Genomic DNA, 17,242 nt, shown 5'->3' on the forward strand with positions numbered 1-17,242 from the left:
GTGTTAGCCTTTCCCACTTGAGGCTCTAGACTGTAGTGGGCCTGCAGGGGATTTGTGTCTTTTAACTCCAGTACATGAGTAACAACAATGCACCTCTTACTTGCGCTCTTTCTCTCATTCTTCTTGGGTTGTGCCTTAAAATGGCCGCACTGTACATCACACAAAAACTGGCTGTCAAAGTAGTATAATAAGTTATCTTTATCCTTGTAATTGTAATTTAAGGTGGCGTAAAACTGCATTATGTAATTAGAGGTTGCAAAATTACTTGCACTCTGCCCTTTTGTAAAGATACTTGTGTAAAAATATTCTGGTAAATGTACATGTACTGATTCAACACCTTTACTTAAATAGAGAAGAAAAAAAGTTGGCTAGCTTTGTCTCAGCCTTTTATACCATCCAAAAACATGTTCTCATAGCTTTGCTGTTGTTGTGAACTGACTAAAAAAAATAAAAAATGCTAGATTAGCTAATAATAACAACAGGAATAATACACAATCCTATTTAATAAGCCATAGATGGGGAATATCTTGTTTCGCCAAATCTGTGGCATGTTTATGCTAAATGTTTCCCAAGGTGTCAATGAATCAATCAAGATCGCAATTGCGGTCGACTTTACATTTATTTTTCATCTTTTTCACTTTGTTTCATCATCTGCAGAGGTTGAAAAGGTTGAAGAGGTTCCGCCCCCTCTGAGTACAGATATCTATTTTCAGATGTAGGGAGTAAAAAGTAAAACGTTGTCAGAAAAAAACAACAACCCTCAAATTAAAATAAACACCGCAAATGAATCAGAACAAGACAACTTTGGTTAAAGACAATGTTGCATTCAGTGACAATGAGTGGAAATAGTACGTTTGGGTACTTTGTAAGTGCGGTTTAGAATTTTCTGAGCTTTAATTAAGGCACCACGAGCCAGCTACCAAGTGGATGTCTGGATGCAACGAAGGCTTCAAGTCAGTTGTCAGCAGCTCTCGCTGTCGGTACAAACCGACCGCTGGATGTCCCCAAACCTGTCAAAGTCGCTTTAGTCGTTTGGAAAAAGGTCGGCAGCATGGAAACTCCCCACATCTGCGGCGTTTTTGTGGACATATGAGCTCCAATAAGCGACGTAAGTCATCCCCCCAAATTGAGTATGAAGCGACTTGTTCCCCTTCAGACGTGATTGACGTAATGACTTTTCGCTGCTCTTGTTGAACGTTAACATCGATAAATACAGTCTGTCGTGTATTTACAACAACAACAAAAAATGAAAAAGTACATGAAAAACAAAACACCCTAATGAAATTTTAAATATAGGTGGAACATCGAGAGTATTTTACATTTAGGACACTTTGTTGTGTTTAATTGACTTGGCTCACTATTGACTAGAGTCAAAGGAGCATGTGTTTCTTCTTGTAGATGGACCGTATGTGCGTAAAGCCTAAATGCAGAGCGCAGAGGTGGAGTTTCAGATGAGATACACACAAGGTGGAGATTTCCAGAAGATGTGGCTGGACCTCTCTTCACTTTCCCCTTTGGAAGCACCCGTTAGCCCTTTGTGGTCGCCAATTCCATTCGGAGGCCAGCGCTCACTCCAGGGCTCCAATGAATTGATAGATTCTCCCCGGATGTCCTCCATCTTCCCAGGTGTACCAGACATCACCATAGTCTCTGACTATAATAGTCAAGGGGCTTGTCACTTGAATGCGTCTGCGTGTGTGCCAGATGGAGTTGATGTGCATCACTCCTCCCTTATCATAGTTTCTCCTCCCGATTCCCAAGTGAAGGCAGATCAAAGTAGCCCTGCTCTTGGTTCGGGGCAGGGAATTTGGAAAATTGTGCTAGAGAAGGCGGTGAAAGAGTCGCAGTCCAGACATGCAGCACTAAACATCCGAGCACGGAGGCTGAAGAGGAGTGCGCAGACCCTGCTGGCGGAGATCACCTCACTGCACTGCAGCCAGCATTTGGAAGGGCTGAGAAAACTTTGTGTTTTAGACTCCAAAGACCCTGGAAAGCTTGCCTCACGGGCACTGCTCAGACACCTACAGCAGGATCTGGACTCGGAGGCCACGGCCAGCAGTAGCTCTGACGAAGCACAAGATGAGGTCAGGTCCCACAGAGGAGCCAAGACGATGTGAGTATCAACCAAGTGGAATTTATTCAAAAAGATTATGCCTTGGTCATTCAAGTTAAGAGTTTTATTGTTAACTTATTTTTACATTGCTAAAAGGTTACCTAAACATTACCTGAACACATAATAACAGTTTCATAATTGTAACAGTTTGTCCTTAAAACAGATCATTCCATTATTTACTCTGTGCAAAATTGAATTGAAATCCTTTCAAATAGTAGCCAGCATCCTGGAACTGATTGTTTTATTGACCTTGGAGGTTCCACTGTATATTTAGGTGCTGGCTTTCATGTTCGTTAGTTTTTTATTACATTGCACTCCAACAAGGTCTATACTTTACTGAATTTTCATCGGCCACTACACAGGATTACAGCATCTCCTCCAAGCTTCAGAGAGTGTGATACATTCTAGCTTCTCCCCTTTTAGGATAAACTATTACACATAATTGTACAGAACAGAAAATAAAATGGCAATGTCACAACTCAGCAGCCATAAAATGCTTTTATGTCGCAGTTCTCTTCCTAGTAAAAAAAATATATATAGTTTTTTTGCACTTGCTACAGATGAAAAATGTGTCTATAGTCAACCTCTACAATGTTATGGCTAACAGTGTGGCTAATCTCTACATTTAAAAAGGGACTGGGGAACTTGGGACATACAGCATTCTTTTTCTGCAGGGACCTAAATCAATGAAACATTATCCTCAAAGAAAAGGCCAATAGTCACAAACTCAACCCCGCATAGATTTATCAAAGAGTTCGTCATCATTTCAGCCCCAAGTCGATGTCTCAAAAGTATTTATTGTCAAAATGGCTGTCTATTGTCATACTAGAGCGGCACCAACTACCGGAGACAAATTCCTTGTGTGTTTTTGACATACTTGGCAAATAAAGAGGATTCAGATTCTGATTCTGAAAGCACTCGTCTGGTGGTTTTGTATACCAAAGAGGCAAAGGAACGACATCCTTTGTCGAATCAAGGCTTAACTTGCTTGTTGCTTGGCTTAGCGGTCCTTGTCTGGTGTCAGTTTGAAGTGGACGAGACCCTGCTTGGCTTTGCCAAGGTCCAATATCACTACCATGGCAACTGTGGCCCCACTAAAGCTAAACAAAGACACACACACGCACACACACACACATGCACGGGAAAAAATAAACGTTAATGCCATGGAAATGTGGGCATGCAGGACACATGCAGTATAAACCGTGTTTTATTTGGTGTCCTATTGTATCCTTTGTTACATCTCGTGTGCTGTTACACTTTATAACATGCTACGAGGTAGTGTACATTAACCTATGTTTGCAGTGCGGCAGTTTATTTACATCATTTAACCTATTGTGTATTCAAAGCGATTCTTTTTTTTGGGGGGGTGGGGGGGTTGCTCGATACAGCTGTTAAATAAAAGTTAATCTTTAGCATTGGCCTTAGAGCTTCGGTGATTTGTATGCAATGACTAGAGCAGAATGACCACTTATTAACATGTTTAACTATTTACTGCTTAGTCTTGTATTTTGTAGTAGAGATTTTTTTCTTAAATGAAGAGAAATGTTAGTAGGCTACTTGTACCTAGATAGCTTGCTCATATCCTCAATTTGCTTTGCTAAGATTAAGATGAACATTTTCATCACTGTTCATTTTGTGGAATTTCAAAACATTTTGGTATATTCTTTTTATGGCATAGTTTAGAAAATAAGAAAATAAAGAAAATAAGGTGCTACTAAAGTGTATTTTTACTGGGCTTCAACTCAACCTGTGTTGTTTAAATCCCTTTAAATAAAAACTATCTCTGTTCCATCAAGTTTAATTTCTTATAAGGGGAATACAAAACATGCTTGTCATTTAAATGCAATTGTCATCTTGTGAAAAGAAAACTAACTCATATTTTGTTTTGTTATGTGTCTCCCTGCACTGCAGCTGCAGCAGCTGTGAACACAAGTGGTTGGAAGAGAGAGCAGAGATTGGAAGCAGATGGATTTGGTTGCAGCTACGTCTGGCTGACCTTGAAGGAAAGCTCGAACAACTTGGGGAACTCCACAAAAACATTCGTTCCAATAAGGTGAGTTTGTACTTGTCACAATGCAATGCAACAGTGGATACAATGCACACAGTGTGTGTGTGTGTGTGTGTGTGTGTGTGTGTGTGTGTGTGACAAAGGGCGGCGTGGTGCTTGCTGAGTCCCAACCACCCACGGACAGGCAGATCCAGCAAACTCTCTTAAAGGAAATGGCAGGTCTTTCCTGCTCAGCCTTAGACGCTGACATGGAACCATGCAGCCCCAATCGTCTTCTTTACAACATTGAACGACAGGTAAGTATGTATACTGAACTGTCTGCACAAATTGCACGTACCACATTGTGCGTCCTTTACTGAGCTCAGTAATTAATGTTTATGCGTGTTCACTTCTCTATTTATGTGCAAATATCCATGTTTACGACAACCAGCCCACATTTGACCTTGAATGTATAAAGACTCATCTTTACAAGCACTTCCCATGCTGCTGTTAATTTAAACCTTGCCAGAAAGTCGTGAAGAGTGGAAATTGGGTGGAAAGGTAACATTAAAAAAAAACAACTCAATTCACCATGTTATCTTGCTTTAAAGTATAAAAAAATGTTATTTGGGGAGAAATAATTATACTTGTGAAATATCACACATATGCATCTTTACTCCTGAGAGAAGAAACGAGGAATATTTTTCGTCCCCACGCTTCCTGTAAAGACTTTAAAGGGGACCTAAACCCAAGATGTAAACAATTTCTGTTATATTCTAAATGTGCATATCTTCTTTATCAGGTGCTGTTTACTTACGCTAAATATATGAAATATTTATTCTAAAAAATAAGTTCAAAACATCAAGAAAGATCATACAGTTAGTAAATATTCAGCAACGACAAGCTTCGTGTTTTCTTTACATGTAATAAAGCTACATAATAAACCATAATCAAAATGTCATCATCTACTCTACATGTACTGTACTTACTTACTGACTGAGTTGTGAGCCGATCTGGATTTCTTTTTACGGATCGCTTTCTCATCAAGAATTTGATCTACAACGCTGTTACGCTTCGCTGCTGTTCCTGTGACAGCCACTGCATGATTTCCATCTCGGTCATGGTGTACACGATAGAATGATAAAATCCATCACTCTCAAAATGTGTCAGCCGACATAGTTCAATAGTGCACAGTATTAGCGGGCCAGGCGGTATTTGTGCTTCCACACCACATCTAGTCTAGAGATGATGAGGATTTCGCTGAACACGACGGCCCCCATCATAGTACTGTGTTTTAGCTAGTGCTGGTACATATAATGTATTTTTGCCCCCCGAAAAAATGGCAAAGAAAGAAGCTTATTTGGATTTGAAAGCCCGTTGTGCTTTTACACTTGGAGGACTGCAATAGCGTTTCACTCCAACAAGAGCTGTGTGTGCACAAACAGTAAATGTCAGCAATGTGTTCCCTCAAGCTACATCTCACTCTGATGTGCAGTAAAATAACTGATACAAAAACAGGAATCAACCGAAAGGAGCTGAGACAAACATGACATTAAACCTGCCTCGATACACATGGGCACAATGTGGCCTTGTAAAGTAAGGTAGTAAGAGTCAAACTATATATAATAGAAGTGTCATTATCACTCTTTTCACTGCTACCATCTCCTGAGGGAAAATATCCAGTGAGTATGTGCTATAATATTTTATTTCACCCTATAACCATGTATAAATAGAGAAGCCCCAACCCCTCCCAAAAAACCATCAAGTGAATGTGTTTAAAGTTTCAATATCGATTGCTGTCCAACAAAACTCAACCATCAGTTTTTAGCCACATATAAAGACAATCATTCCCTTTTTCACTGCGTAAGTGTATGAACCACTATATTATCAACTACTTTGTAGCAGTAGCGTGCAAAGTTGTGTTGCTGCCCGGCGCCAAATAGGCTTTGGTGATGGCCCTTGAAAAGCAATCGTCGTAGAGAGACTGCTCTCTGCCCGTTGCATGCCACTGCTGTTAACAATCTCCAGTTTTGAATCCCGCTTAAAACATTTCTGTTATTAGGATAAAAGTAAGAAAAATGAAGAAATAAAATACTGTTTGTCATTGGACGTCTACTTATACAGTGTGCATCGTTTACACATTATTATTCAAAGCTGAGATTTGTGTTTTAGATGTTTCTTGGGATTGATGCCTTCATTGCAGAGTGCTCAGCTCAGCCAGATCGTCAACACTCTGATGCTTCCTCTCGGCTTCTCAGCACCTTCAAAACAACAGATGTGGACTAGTGGGAGAGACATCTCCAGGTACAGTATAGAGGGCACAACAACACAATAATGTATTCCACGCTCTCTGCAACTTGGGGTCAATTCTGATCATTTCCTGTATTTCCTCCATGCTGCCTTTTGAACATTCAATGTGACTGGGAAGATGAAAGTCAAATGCAAAATAAAAAGCCATGCTGTTTTTTTTAATGCAGGTGACACAGGCTTGATCTGTCCTGGTGCTTCTGTGTGAATAAGATCTAAGGGCCAATACCTTGATGATCCTTCTTTTCTTGTATGCGTGAGTATTAAAATCATATAGTCACTAATTTCTCGTCTAATCCTGCAGTGGGGCCAGAGGAGACGTTTTTATGCCATGGGGATCCAACAGAAGACTGAGGAAGCTCTATAAGTCCGATGTGTCGTGTGTATGTGCTCGGACCAGACCCCTGGTCACCCACCGAAAGCCGAAATTGTTCTTTTTCGATTCCTACAATGCTTGTCCACGAGTAAGTAACATTGCTACAATATTAGATATCTTTCCTGTGTCTTGTCTGACAGCAGCCTTCACAGCATGTAGATTGGATGAATGTTGTTCAAATTCATGTGGTTTCAATCACATGTTGTCACAGATCTCCAATGTCTCATGCAATGTGTACATTCAGTGGTACACTTGACAGACACTTGAAGTCCACCTGCCTTGTTGGATAGGATTCATTACAGTAATGCATTTACAAAATTAGTTTTGACTGATTTTTAAATGTAACTTTTAGACTAAAGTAGACAGCTTACTATTTTACACCGTAGGTAATTTTGTTTCTTCTTTCAATTACTCTTTCCTTGCAGGACTTGCTGAAGTCCACTGCTCCTCTCTTGTGTTCTTGTCATTCTTCTTGTGATCCCGTGGTCCCGTGCTCTGACCCTGACTGCAGCACCAGCAGGACTTTCACCTCACTCAGAACTTCGTCTGTGTTAACACCATCATGTGGTAGGAGCAACATCATCTTAGCACAGATTTTGGTTACCCTTTAGAGCTGCAAGAAAGACCATTTGTCAGTCCAAATGGAGCATTATTGATAAATCACACAAGGGGAGAGGTAGTTGGTAGCTCAGTTAATTAGTTAGATTGATGACGGAAACATTAAATACTCAATTTACTCTTGGGCCAAAGGATAACTCACTAAATGTTGGTACAGAACCACATAGAGGAGTGGATTGGGTAATAAAAAAAAATAATAATAATTTTGGCCGAAATATTGTGTTTGTATTTGGGCTAAGTGGGGAAATCTGGCAGAGCTCTAGTAAAAACACACAAAAAACATTCACATTCTGTCCTTCTGGTACTTCAACCTACAGGATGGGAGTTTATCACACGCTTTTTCAAATGAATCAGATGGGCGAGGCAAAGACTGTTCAGTGACACTCTAGTTATCTCTGTGTAATGTAGACATCATTTTTGCTACTGCTCCTGGTGTACTGGATCGCATTAGATTGTGCAGGTGTATATAATGTGGCAAGTATGATTTGCTAAATGTAGTAAGAATTTGAAAGCTAAATCTAAATTTATACAGTACTTAATTGCAAATGAATTTCAAACTTTTACAACATGAAAGCTGTTTTTATCAGATTTTATCGCTGTATGCTGCATTGAAATGGTGTGAATAAATATGTCTTGCACTGTATCTCACTAGAAAGTCCACAGAGGAGTCTGGGGAGAGAGCGATGGTTCCAAAAACATTTAGTCATTGACACTATACACAGTAAGTTCTCCCTCAGACCAATTTTAATAACATGCCTCCTTTTTTTGTTTTTCTGGTTGCTCCATTTCACAATGACACTTTGTCATGTTCCACAGTGTGTCCACTTTAACAGCAGAACACATCACATTTGACATTTAGCACTTACTCAACCAAAGATGACTAAAATTAAAATCACGTTTTAACAAACGGCACTAAATCACATTGTGATTTTAAAATAACAACCATTCACAATGTTTGTTAAAAATGGCTATGTATGACAGGAAGTCGTATTTTTATGAGCATGGAGTTTCACGACTGTGCCTGCTTGTTATTGTACATCTTAGTTGCCTCGAGGTTTGTTGAACCTCCCGCTGTGTCCATATGAAGCATCCAACTGTGCACTAGATGGAAATTGAATAATTTAGTATTTCAATAGTGCCAGTTTGTGTCTTTGCATGTTAGTCTTGGCTAATGATTTGGTGATAATTTTATATTGCATTTGCTTAGCCTGGCACCTTTAGTGAGTGACAAAAAACCCCCAAAAACTTAGTTTCCATTCCAAGTGGAGCAAAGACTTTTAATTAATTGTGGAAACAAGACACAAGTGAGGAGACACCAAGAAAACAATGTGGAAATTGATCAAAACTTTATACACCCTGCACACTATTGATTTTGTGTCCGCTTAAATGACCCCTCTGTCAGTAACACGAAGACAATCTGTCAGGAGAGCATGAGACAGAATATTCCTCTGCATAATGGCAGCAAAATTAATCTGAGCAGCAATAGGTCATATTGCATATTAAACAGGATGGGAACTAGGCAAGGTTTGTGACGGGACAACTAAATTGGTATTGAACAGTCTGTATGTTTGCCACACACTGTGGCCATCCATCATAAACAACCATCTTGCACCAGTTGAATATAAAAGGATCCCTCAGAAACAATTAATGGTTTAATCAGTGTAATTTGAGCTCTAGTCTTGCATCATGTTAGCATTTTAAACATCATATCCACAGGCATAAATACTGTAGATTAAAGTGTTGAGACACCTCTTGATTCATATTAATTCAGACAGGAATTAATCTTAATTCTCGTTCCACCATACTGGTAACTTTAAATTTGAAATTAGTCTTTTGATATCTGGTATCTTAAAGATATTGGATAATGTTTTTATTAGTGTGATCAAGCAGCATATTCTTTTAACACTTCTCTCATCATCAGCCTAGATGAACAATGTCTGATGAACTGTTGACTCACAGGCAAGTTGTCATTACACTGATTTTAATGTGTATCTGCAGAATTTAATCCGAGCATTTGATATATTGTCAGTTTTTTCTTTTTAGATATTACAGTATATTAATCTCTGTTTTGTGTCCATGTACTGTATAAGAGCACAAGGTTTTGATGACCAAGACTTCCAGAGACATACCAGATATATTCCACTAAATAGAGTCATTGCCTGGGCCTTTATGAGAGTGGATGAAATTGCTATGATGAGAATAGCTAACAGAGAAGCAATTTCCTGCTCAGTAATAAATGTAATGGTTAAAAAAAGCTTAAGTGCACATCAACTAAAGCATATAATTCCAAAGCAGGAAGTGAATTGTAAGCTGCAGGAAAGAAAATACATTTCCCTTGTGTGTATTGATTCAGCTCCTGTCTTTCTTCCAGGCCACAGACACATGCGCCAAGCCGGGCCTGGCATGCATCTGTCATCAATTAAGTTGGCTGATTCCACACCGCATCAACGCAGAAGAAGCAATCAGCAAAAGAGAAAGACAAAACACACTTTCATAAAAGGTGTGTGTAAAAGTAAGTTCTAGTTGTTTAAATGAAAACTTTCTGCAGTTTCAAGCGAGGCACAGCTCTTAGAAATGCAAAGAGCAACTTGTAATAAATGAAATTAAACAACATCAACTTCTCATCCCTTCTCTCTGTCACTCAAACTCTTTCTACTGTGGCTGTCAAATTGATTTTGCTTGCTGCAGAATATGGAAATAAATATTAGGACACGTTGGATACAAGAGATGGAGTTGCGTCCCTTTGTAGCCCTCCAACATTGGAAGCACAGCCCTGTCAAAAAAATTCAGAAAAAAAGGTTTCAGGGGCATATGAAGGTGTCTTGCCCAAAAAGCCGATTGAATAATTATTAAAAAGTGGCCTTCATAATATTTGTCCGTAATGAAATGCTGAAATGTTCCATAAGTAAGTTATTGGTTATTTGAATGAATTAATCCATCCTAATATTCTATTTGTTGTAATCAGATGAGATGTCTGAAGCCTATCATCTGGTGGACCCAGAGGAAATTTTTGATGAGAGCTTCAAAAAGGTTTCTTGCAAGACAGCCTCACTCACTCACACGCATTCATGCTTAAACACACACATACACACACACACACACACACACACACACACACACACACACAAACGAACATTGCTGTGTGACTAACCAAGCCTGTAACCCTCGCTTCCTATGTCAAAGTCTCCAAATAGTGTAATTTGCTTCAGACTAATTAAAGTAAATGCATTGAATGAATGTTTGCGTATTGTATGTAAAAACAGTGTACTCACTGTTGTGAAAGACTTACTACATATCACCTTTCCACATAGGGCTTTGTATGTCAACACAGCAACAGGAAGGTCAACGTGCCAGTGAGCAAAGTGGAGAAGATGCTGTCCAAGCATATTCTCACGCCAAGGTATCGGACAACACACACTGGGTCAACCGTAATGGTCCACCTGATGCGTCAGTAGAAATCAGTCACAAACTGGGATTGCCGTGAGTGTTGTTGGTTGTTTGGTGATTTTAATTACTGCATGTTTTAATCACTTTTAATCACTCACACGAGTAGAAGGGGTTTCTCTTATACCTCAAACGTGAAATATTTTAACTTTCATGTTTTTCATGACAAATCAGATATGTAATTGCTCTGTAATGAAGATAAATGCTCATTTCTCCCCTCCCCTCATTTGTAATAGTTGGCACGTTGTTGACATCCAGTGTCTAGTTAAGGAGACTGAGAGAGACACCGAGGAGGGGCAGGTAGAGTCTCATTCTTTGGATATGAGATCTTTGTGAAGAAACTATCATCATCATTCCTCTTGTTTTTGTGTGTTTTCCCAGGTGGAAGTCCTCACTGATGCGGTCTTTGCGCAGAGACACTTGGCTTTAGAGCTAAAGGAGAAATTATACTCAAAACCCTGTGGAAGGAGAACATGCTGCAGACATCCTACAAGGTGTCTTTGTGCATTTCACATTTGTTTACAGAGTATTAGGACACTATGAGGACAAAAACATTGGCACACCCCTAGAGACAAACATCCTATATTGGTGGGGCTGTCATGTGCTATTTTTTTAAAATTTGCAAATAAAAAAGCACGTCAGACATTGACAGTAAGGGAGACGTAGTCTACTGTACCTACATTAAGTTGTTCGTGCATCACCATTCCAATGTTCTCAAAAATGGTATTTGTTGGTTATAGTGGAAGACAATAAATGAAGAAAAAAAGAATACAAGTGTCATAAAATGTGACACTGATTTAAAATTTTTTTTTTTTTTACCTGTTCTCATGTGGTGTCACGTCCACCTCTTATGAAAGTGCAATGTTGAGTGGTTTTATGTTGGACTCTCATGTCTGTTTTTTCCCTCCTCTCATTTCAGACCTGGCAGCAGATCGCGAGGCAGTGTCGGTGTGGCGTGCAAATCACGATTGGAGAGCTCCGTGGAGTGGAGTCATTCACAGTTGAAGCCTGATGAACAGCTAAGTTTAGAGCAAAGGCTGGTAAGATCAAACTCCACACATCTGAAACCACCCCCAAAATAACAATGTCATGCTGGATTACACACGTTGCATGTTGAGTTTTACACTGGAGAGTAGGATTTTTTTCTGTTTTAAACTTGGTTGGCAAAAGCCATATTTTGTCCTCCTAATCAAGATGTAGCAAATATAACTCAATTATATTAGTGTCTTCTTTATTAAGTGAAGTATGATTGTGGCATATTATATGCAACCCAGATATGAAGTCACTTTATCTGGAAGTTCATTAAGATATAATTTAGTTGAAACCAAATAAAATACAACAGATAAGGTTAAAAATGCACCGCCCCTCTGCCAACGTCTAAATTAAACAGTGTGTCAAACATATTTAAGTGCTATTTCACTGACACATTATTATTATTTTTCATCTTTAATGGGTAATAAACTAGGAATAAACTCAAATCTGACATGCCAAGGATATTTCGGTTTCTTGTTTGTTCGTTAGCAGGATTAAACACAAACTATTTCAATTTGGAAAAGGTTGGAGGCCTGTAAGTAGATAAATACAAAAATACAGAAATAAAAAAAAAAAAAAGAAATTTTTACGAGAAGAAAATTGTAACAAGATGGGAATAAAGTCAGATTTTAACAAAGTTGTTATGTTGTGAGAAAAACAATTTGTAAATATTATGAGACAATTATGAGAACAAATTGTAATTTTAACAAGTCAATGTCAGATTGCACACAGACAGTCTAGGACTAGTTTCTCTCGAGTGCTGCCATACTGTATATTCACCAGTTGAATAAAAGCATTTACACAATCACAACAAATTGTTCATAGTGTTGAGCTGTTTGTGAAACATTTTAATGCTGTTATACATTTATGCTTGAAATATTACAACTTTATTCTCGTAAAATGACCTTTCCTCTTTATGTTATGATTTTCTTTGAATATTGTGACTTTTATCTCATACAATCATGATTTAATGTCAAATTGCCAGTATTCTTATAATTCTCTGGTTTATTCTCATGGTGGTATTTTTGGTTCTTTTCAGTGTGGCTCAAATACTCCTTCATAGGTTGTAGGACTGATTACATTAGGTGTTTTTTTTCAATATGTATTTTGAATCTTAATGATTGTATTCTGGTCCACGAAAGTGGTGTCATTGAATATACAATATGGTGCTGATCCAAATAAGGGTTGCTTGCCCTTGGTGGAACTCCTCTGTCATTACAGTCCATAAGATAATATACATTTATGACAAAATAGACAAAGTAACATTCAACTCTTTTTTTCCCATTTTCTTGATAAAGCTATAGCTGTTTGATACACAAGATATCAGTTACAAGATCCAGAAGGATCCTTGAGAACCCACATCTCTGATTGCACCACTTCACTTTGATTGAAGTAGGAGTATGTTTGCTATTGTCACGTTTTGAGCCTGTGCACACACAACCCGATTTAAGTGCAGCATTGGATTTATTAATACATGAAGAATGCGGCGGCACGGTGGCCGACTGGTTAGAGCGTCGGCCTCACAGTTCTGAGGACCCGGGTTCAATCCCTGGCCCCGCCTGTGTGGAGTTTGCATGTTCTCCCTGTGCCTGCGTGGGTTTTCTCTGGGCACTCCGGTTTCCTCCCACATCCCAAAAACATGCATTAATTGACAACTCTAAATTGCCCATAGGTGTGACTGTGAGTGCGAATGGTTGTTTGTTTGGATGTGCCCTGCGATTGGCTGGGAACCAGTTCAGGGTGTACCCCGCCTCCTCCCCGATGACAGCTGGGATAGGCTCCGGCACGCCCGCGACCCTAGTGAGGAGAAGCGGCTCAGAAGATGGATGGATGGATGGACATGAAGAATGCACGAAATATACCTTGCAACCCATTTGGCATGAGCGTTAAGTTCATATGAGCATATCACTTGATGTCATTATGAATTCTCATGTAGCTTACCACTTTTGATTGTTCTGTCGTCTGGGCACTCAGCCACATTGGGAGCTGAGGACTTTTCCGTTAGACAAGAATGAAGATAAATCCCTGCTGGATGACAACGTGGAGACACTGCGCCCTCTAGCAGACAACACGTGTGCATAGAACTGAGAGCAGCTGAGCAAGAGGTGCCTCACCACTTGCATATAAGCATGTAATGGACATTTGTTAATGTTTAAAAGGGAGTCGTGTAGCAACAGTGTTGTCAATCCTGCCTTGGAATTTTTTTGGGTGAATTTTTTTTTCTGTACTTGTATATCCGGTATTGAGGACATTTTTTGCCTTGTGTCAGTTCTTTTTTTTCTCGTCATTTTGTCGAAAAAATTATGTAAGGGATGTCATCATATATCACATATTTTAATTCCTTATCCACTCAACAAACACAGTCTGGTTTTTTTTCTGCTCCATTTTATGCTTTCTATATTTGTTCATAACTGTCACAAAAGCATAAATAATTCTCTTTGAGATGTAGAGTAACCCTTAAACTAAACATGTCACATGTCATTATGTCTTGGACTGTGCCATTGGAATGATGTGATCCTCTGCTAATTTATTTCTTTAATACTTGTCTGTTGTGGTACATTCTAAACAACTTTTAATTTTTTAATATATATATTTTTAATGTTATACTCCAATGCAGAAGCAGGTAGCGATGTATACGGAAAAATAGATACATACCAGCACTACTACTTATACATTGTCGTATCAGGCTTATTTACTGTGGTGATTGTCCTGTATTATTTATTTTCACTTCTGGATGTAAAACATTTGCATCATGTGTGAGGAGAAGCGGTTCAGAAAATGGATGGATGGATGGATGGACTTTTTGACATACACATTTATGTAGCTATTACTTAATTCAGATAGGTCTTTATATTCCATGCCATTGTGCAGGTTGATGTCATTGTGAACCAAAAGTCATTTCTAAACATAAACTTTTTGTAAAGTATTGTGTTATGTAGGCATGTATAACTCTGTTGCTAAGTGGTTGGGGTCTGCACCAAACTACAACCACAACATGCTAATAACATACAGTACTGTATTGTTGAATTTATATCTCTGACAGTGTCACTCAACCTTACATTAAAAAAAAAAACATTCTAAGAAACAAAGAAGACTACTCTCGACTACATTTACTACACTGACAGCATGCTGTTTGTAGTAGTTTCTTTCAGTCTAAAGACACTCAACAATTTGGACACAGAGTTCAACACTTCGAAATGAGCTCCAGTTATTATTTTATTCTTTTGAAATATGCATGCTACTTCAGCCAAGTCCTTAATGGGATGGCACTAACCTAAGTTAATTGTGGCAGGACAAACGAAAGTCAAGTAATTTCAGCGATACGGATGATTAACATATATGGAGGTCAGTGGTGTCAAGGCGTTGTGCTTCTCACCTCCAAATTGTAATCTCCTTCACCGCTACCAGGGGAGCCAAAAGGCAGATGGTAGACAAGATCACCCTTCTCATCTATGATTTTTGTGTCCCACAAGTAAAAGTTATAGTTCTGCTTTTTATGTTCCACCTATAATTTTATCTTGAACCTGACACATTCTGGTCTCCAATGTAAGTATGACTGAACTATCACTGTTCAATTGATTTATTTCATCTTAAATCAGGCAAGTAGAGATCCTTTGTTGTGCTTGAATGGTGTGAGGGAATCCTGTATTTCCCAGTCTATGCCTATTTGATCTATTTCGTCTAGATATGTAAGTGGAACCAAAATACCTGTAAATGACAATGAAAAATGTCCTATATGGGCCTCGTGCAATAAGCAACTAACAAGGTTTTGGAGTTTTTACCAATAGTTTCCTCCGCCACACACAAAATAAATAGGTCTATAATTTTTCACATTTTATGAAAAAATATGTGGCATTACATCTCCTGTTGACTTACTGTGTTTTTGAAAACACACTGCATATGTACTTCATTTAAAAGCAGGTATCCACGAGCTAAAGATACCTCTTCAATAAATTCCAAAATATCTAACAATTCCATCAAGCAGGAAACTTCAAGTAAGGCTAATGTCTCTTTTGTTATTTGTAATTACCATATTATTATATTTTCCCTTGTAACTCATGGTATTGTGTTGAAATAACCTAAACTGTCTGTTTGCCTAGTTCTTTAAATAGGGCAGCCACTTATTGTTTTTTTTTTTTTTTTTAGACAATAGCGTTAAGGACAGAATAAAGCATTAAGAAACTAATCAATTATCAGAAAATAAAACAAATTATATTACAATAAATATTACATAGAAAACGATAGACGATACCAAACATCAGTTTAAGACAATGATAAACATGAATAAAATGCTAATTTGAATGAATCTCTGAAAAATATCTAATCGTTCTTGATCATTTGTTTTTCTTTTTAGTTTTAAGTTAAAAATACAACCGGACAAATATTACAAATGCTGAACTATATCATTTTTTAAAAATTGTAATATTTTGTCAAAATCAGATTACATGTTTAATATACTGTGAACTATGAATAATTAAAGATGTGTAAAACCTCCATCTGTTTTGACATGATATCCTTTTCAAACATTTTTGAGAGGTACATTTGAAACTAGATTTTTTAAAAATAAATAACACGAACACTAATTGCACAGTCAGACAAATGTATACGCCTCTTGCTTGAGGTGGAGCGGTACCTAATACCGTAATGAGCCGAAAAGGGCTGAAAAGTGTCGGGGCGTGTCTAAGGCAGTCATTACGGTACGTGCAGCCTGCGGTGCCTGTGTTGTCTGACTGAGCCGGTGTTGCATTGGAGAACGCTGCGCCGAACAGGTAAAAACAATTACGCCTAATTTTGTCTCTCTTAAACCGAATATGTAAAATTTGACTAAAAAAGAAAGTTAAATGGGTGCTTGTAACCTTAGAGCAGACTGTTCGTCCACAGGAGACCTGGTTCTGGTTCTTGCTAGTTCGGGCTGTCTCGTTTCCCCTTTTAATCAAAATTGTTGCCTGATTTAAATCCGAGTTGTATGAACACATCTCATAGGAAGGTGAGCTGTAATGGCTGACTTCAGTGCGAAGCTCATTTGGGTTTAATCACGCGTGTGCGATTCGTAATGAATGATTTGGAGAGAGAGATAATCTATGCATTGGACCTCATTAAACCTAAAAGAGACTCTGCGGGAACTTATGATATCTTGAAAACATTTATCATTTAAATAAGCCCCCTTATCTATAAATATTCAGTACACAGTGGCATCTGATGGGGGACCTGCTGAGTCCTTTTGTGGTTGGCCACACAAAAGAACCCCCCGCCTCCCTCAAAAAAAGAATTTATCTGATTTAATACACATGGTTTTATGTTATTTAAAATCAAATGTGGCAGCTCCATTAAATATTCCTCTAAATAGATCTTGCATGGTAATGGC

At 38.4% G+C, this 17,242-nt stretch overlaps 2 protein-coding genes across 6 annotated transcripts in view; both read left to right on the forward strand.

The window, feature by feature from the left end:
• Window positions 1-970: 970 nt before the first annotated feature.
• On the forward strand, window positions 971-14,326 carry kansl1l (KAT8 regulatory NSL complex subunit 1-like). 3 transcript variants are annotated; one of them, XM_061692205.1, is made up of 15 exons: window positions 971-1,108; window positions 1,399-2,113; window positions 4,025-4,166; window positions 4,265-4,417; window positions 6,304-6,404; window positions 6,712-6,871; window positions 7,209-7,350; window positions 8,054-8,122; window positions 9,773-9,913; window positions 10,367-10,431; window positions 10,713-10,801; window positions 11,082-11,145; window positions 11,227-11,339; window positions 11,765-11,885; window positions 13,852-14,326. In XM_061692205.1, the coding sequence occupies exons 2-15, from the start codon at window positions 1,425-1,427 to the stop codon at window positions 13,957-13,959; spliced, it is 2,157 nt and encodes a 718-aa protein (XP_061548189.1). In that variant the 5' UTR covers window positions 971-1,108; window positions 1,399-1,424; the 3' UTR covers window positions 13,960-14,326. The 3 variants fall into 3 exon arrangements, 2 of the variants coding, with proteins under 2 accessions (XP_061548189.1, XP_061548190.1); XM_061692206.1 differs by having other exon boundaries at window positions 9,773-9,901; XR_009769570.1 differs by lacking the exons at window positions 11,765-11,885; window positions 13,852-14,326 and having other exon boundaries at window positions 10,713-10,881; window positions 11,227-11,245.
• Window positions 14,327-16,591: 2,265 nt separating this feature from the next.
• The window catches only part of map2 (microtubule-associated protein 2), a 60,737-nt gene continuing 60,086 nt past the window's right edge, over window positions 16,592-17,242 (forward strand). For 2 of the 3 annotated variants that reach the window (XM_061691833.1, XM_061691837.1), the window contains exon 1: window positions 16,592-16,646. The gene's annotated coding sequence lies outside the window, so the exon portion shown is untranslated. The remainder of the gene's footprint in view (window positions 16,647-17,242) is intronic. The other variant, XM_061691838.1, reaches the window with a different exon arrangement.

Source organism: Phycodurus eques, chromosome 12, assembly GCF_024500275.1.
Source record: "Phycodurus eques isolate BA_2022a chromosome 12, UOR_Pequ_1.1, whole genome shotgun sequence".
Classification (NCBI taxonomy): Eukaryota; Metazoa; Chordata; class Actinopteri; order Syngnathiformes; family Syngnathidae; genus Phycodurus; species Phycodurus eques.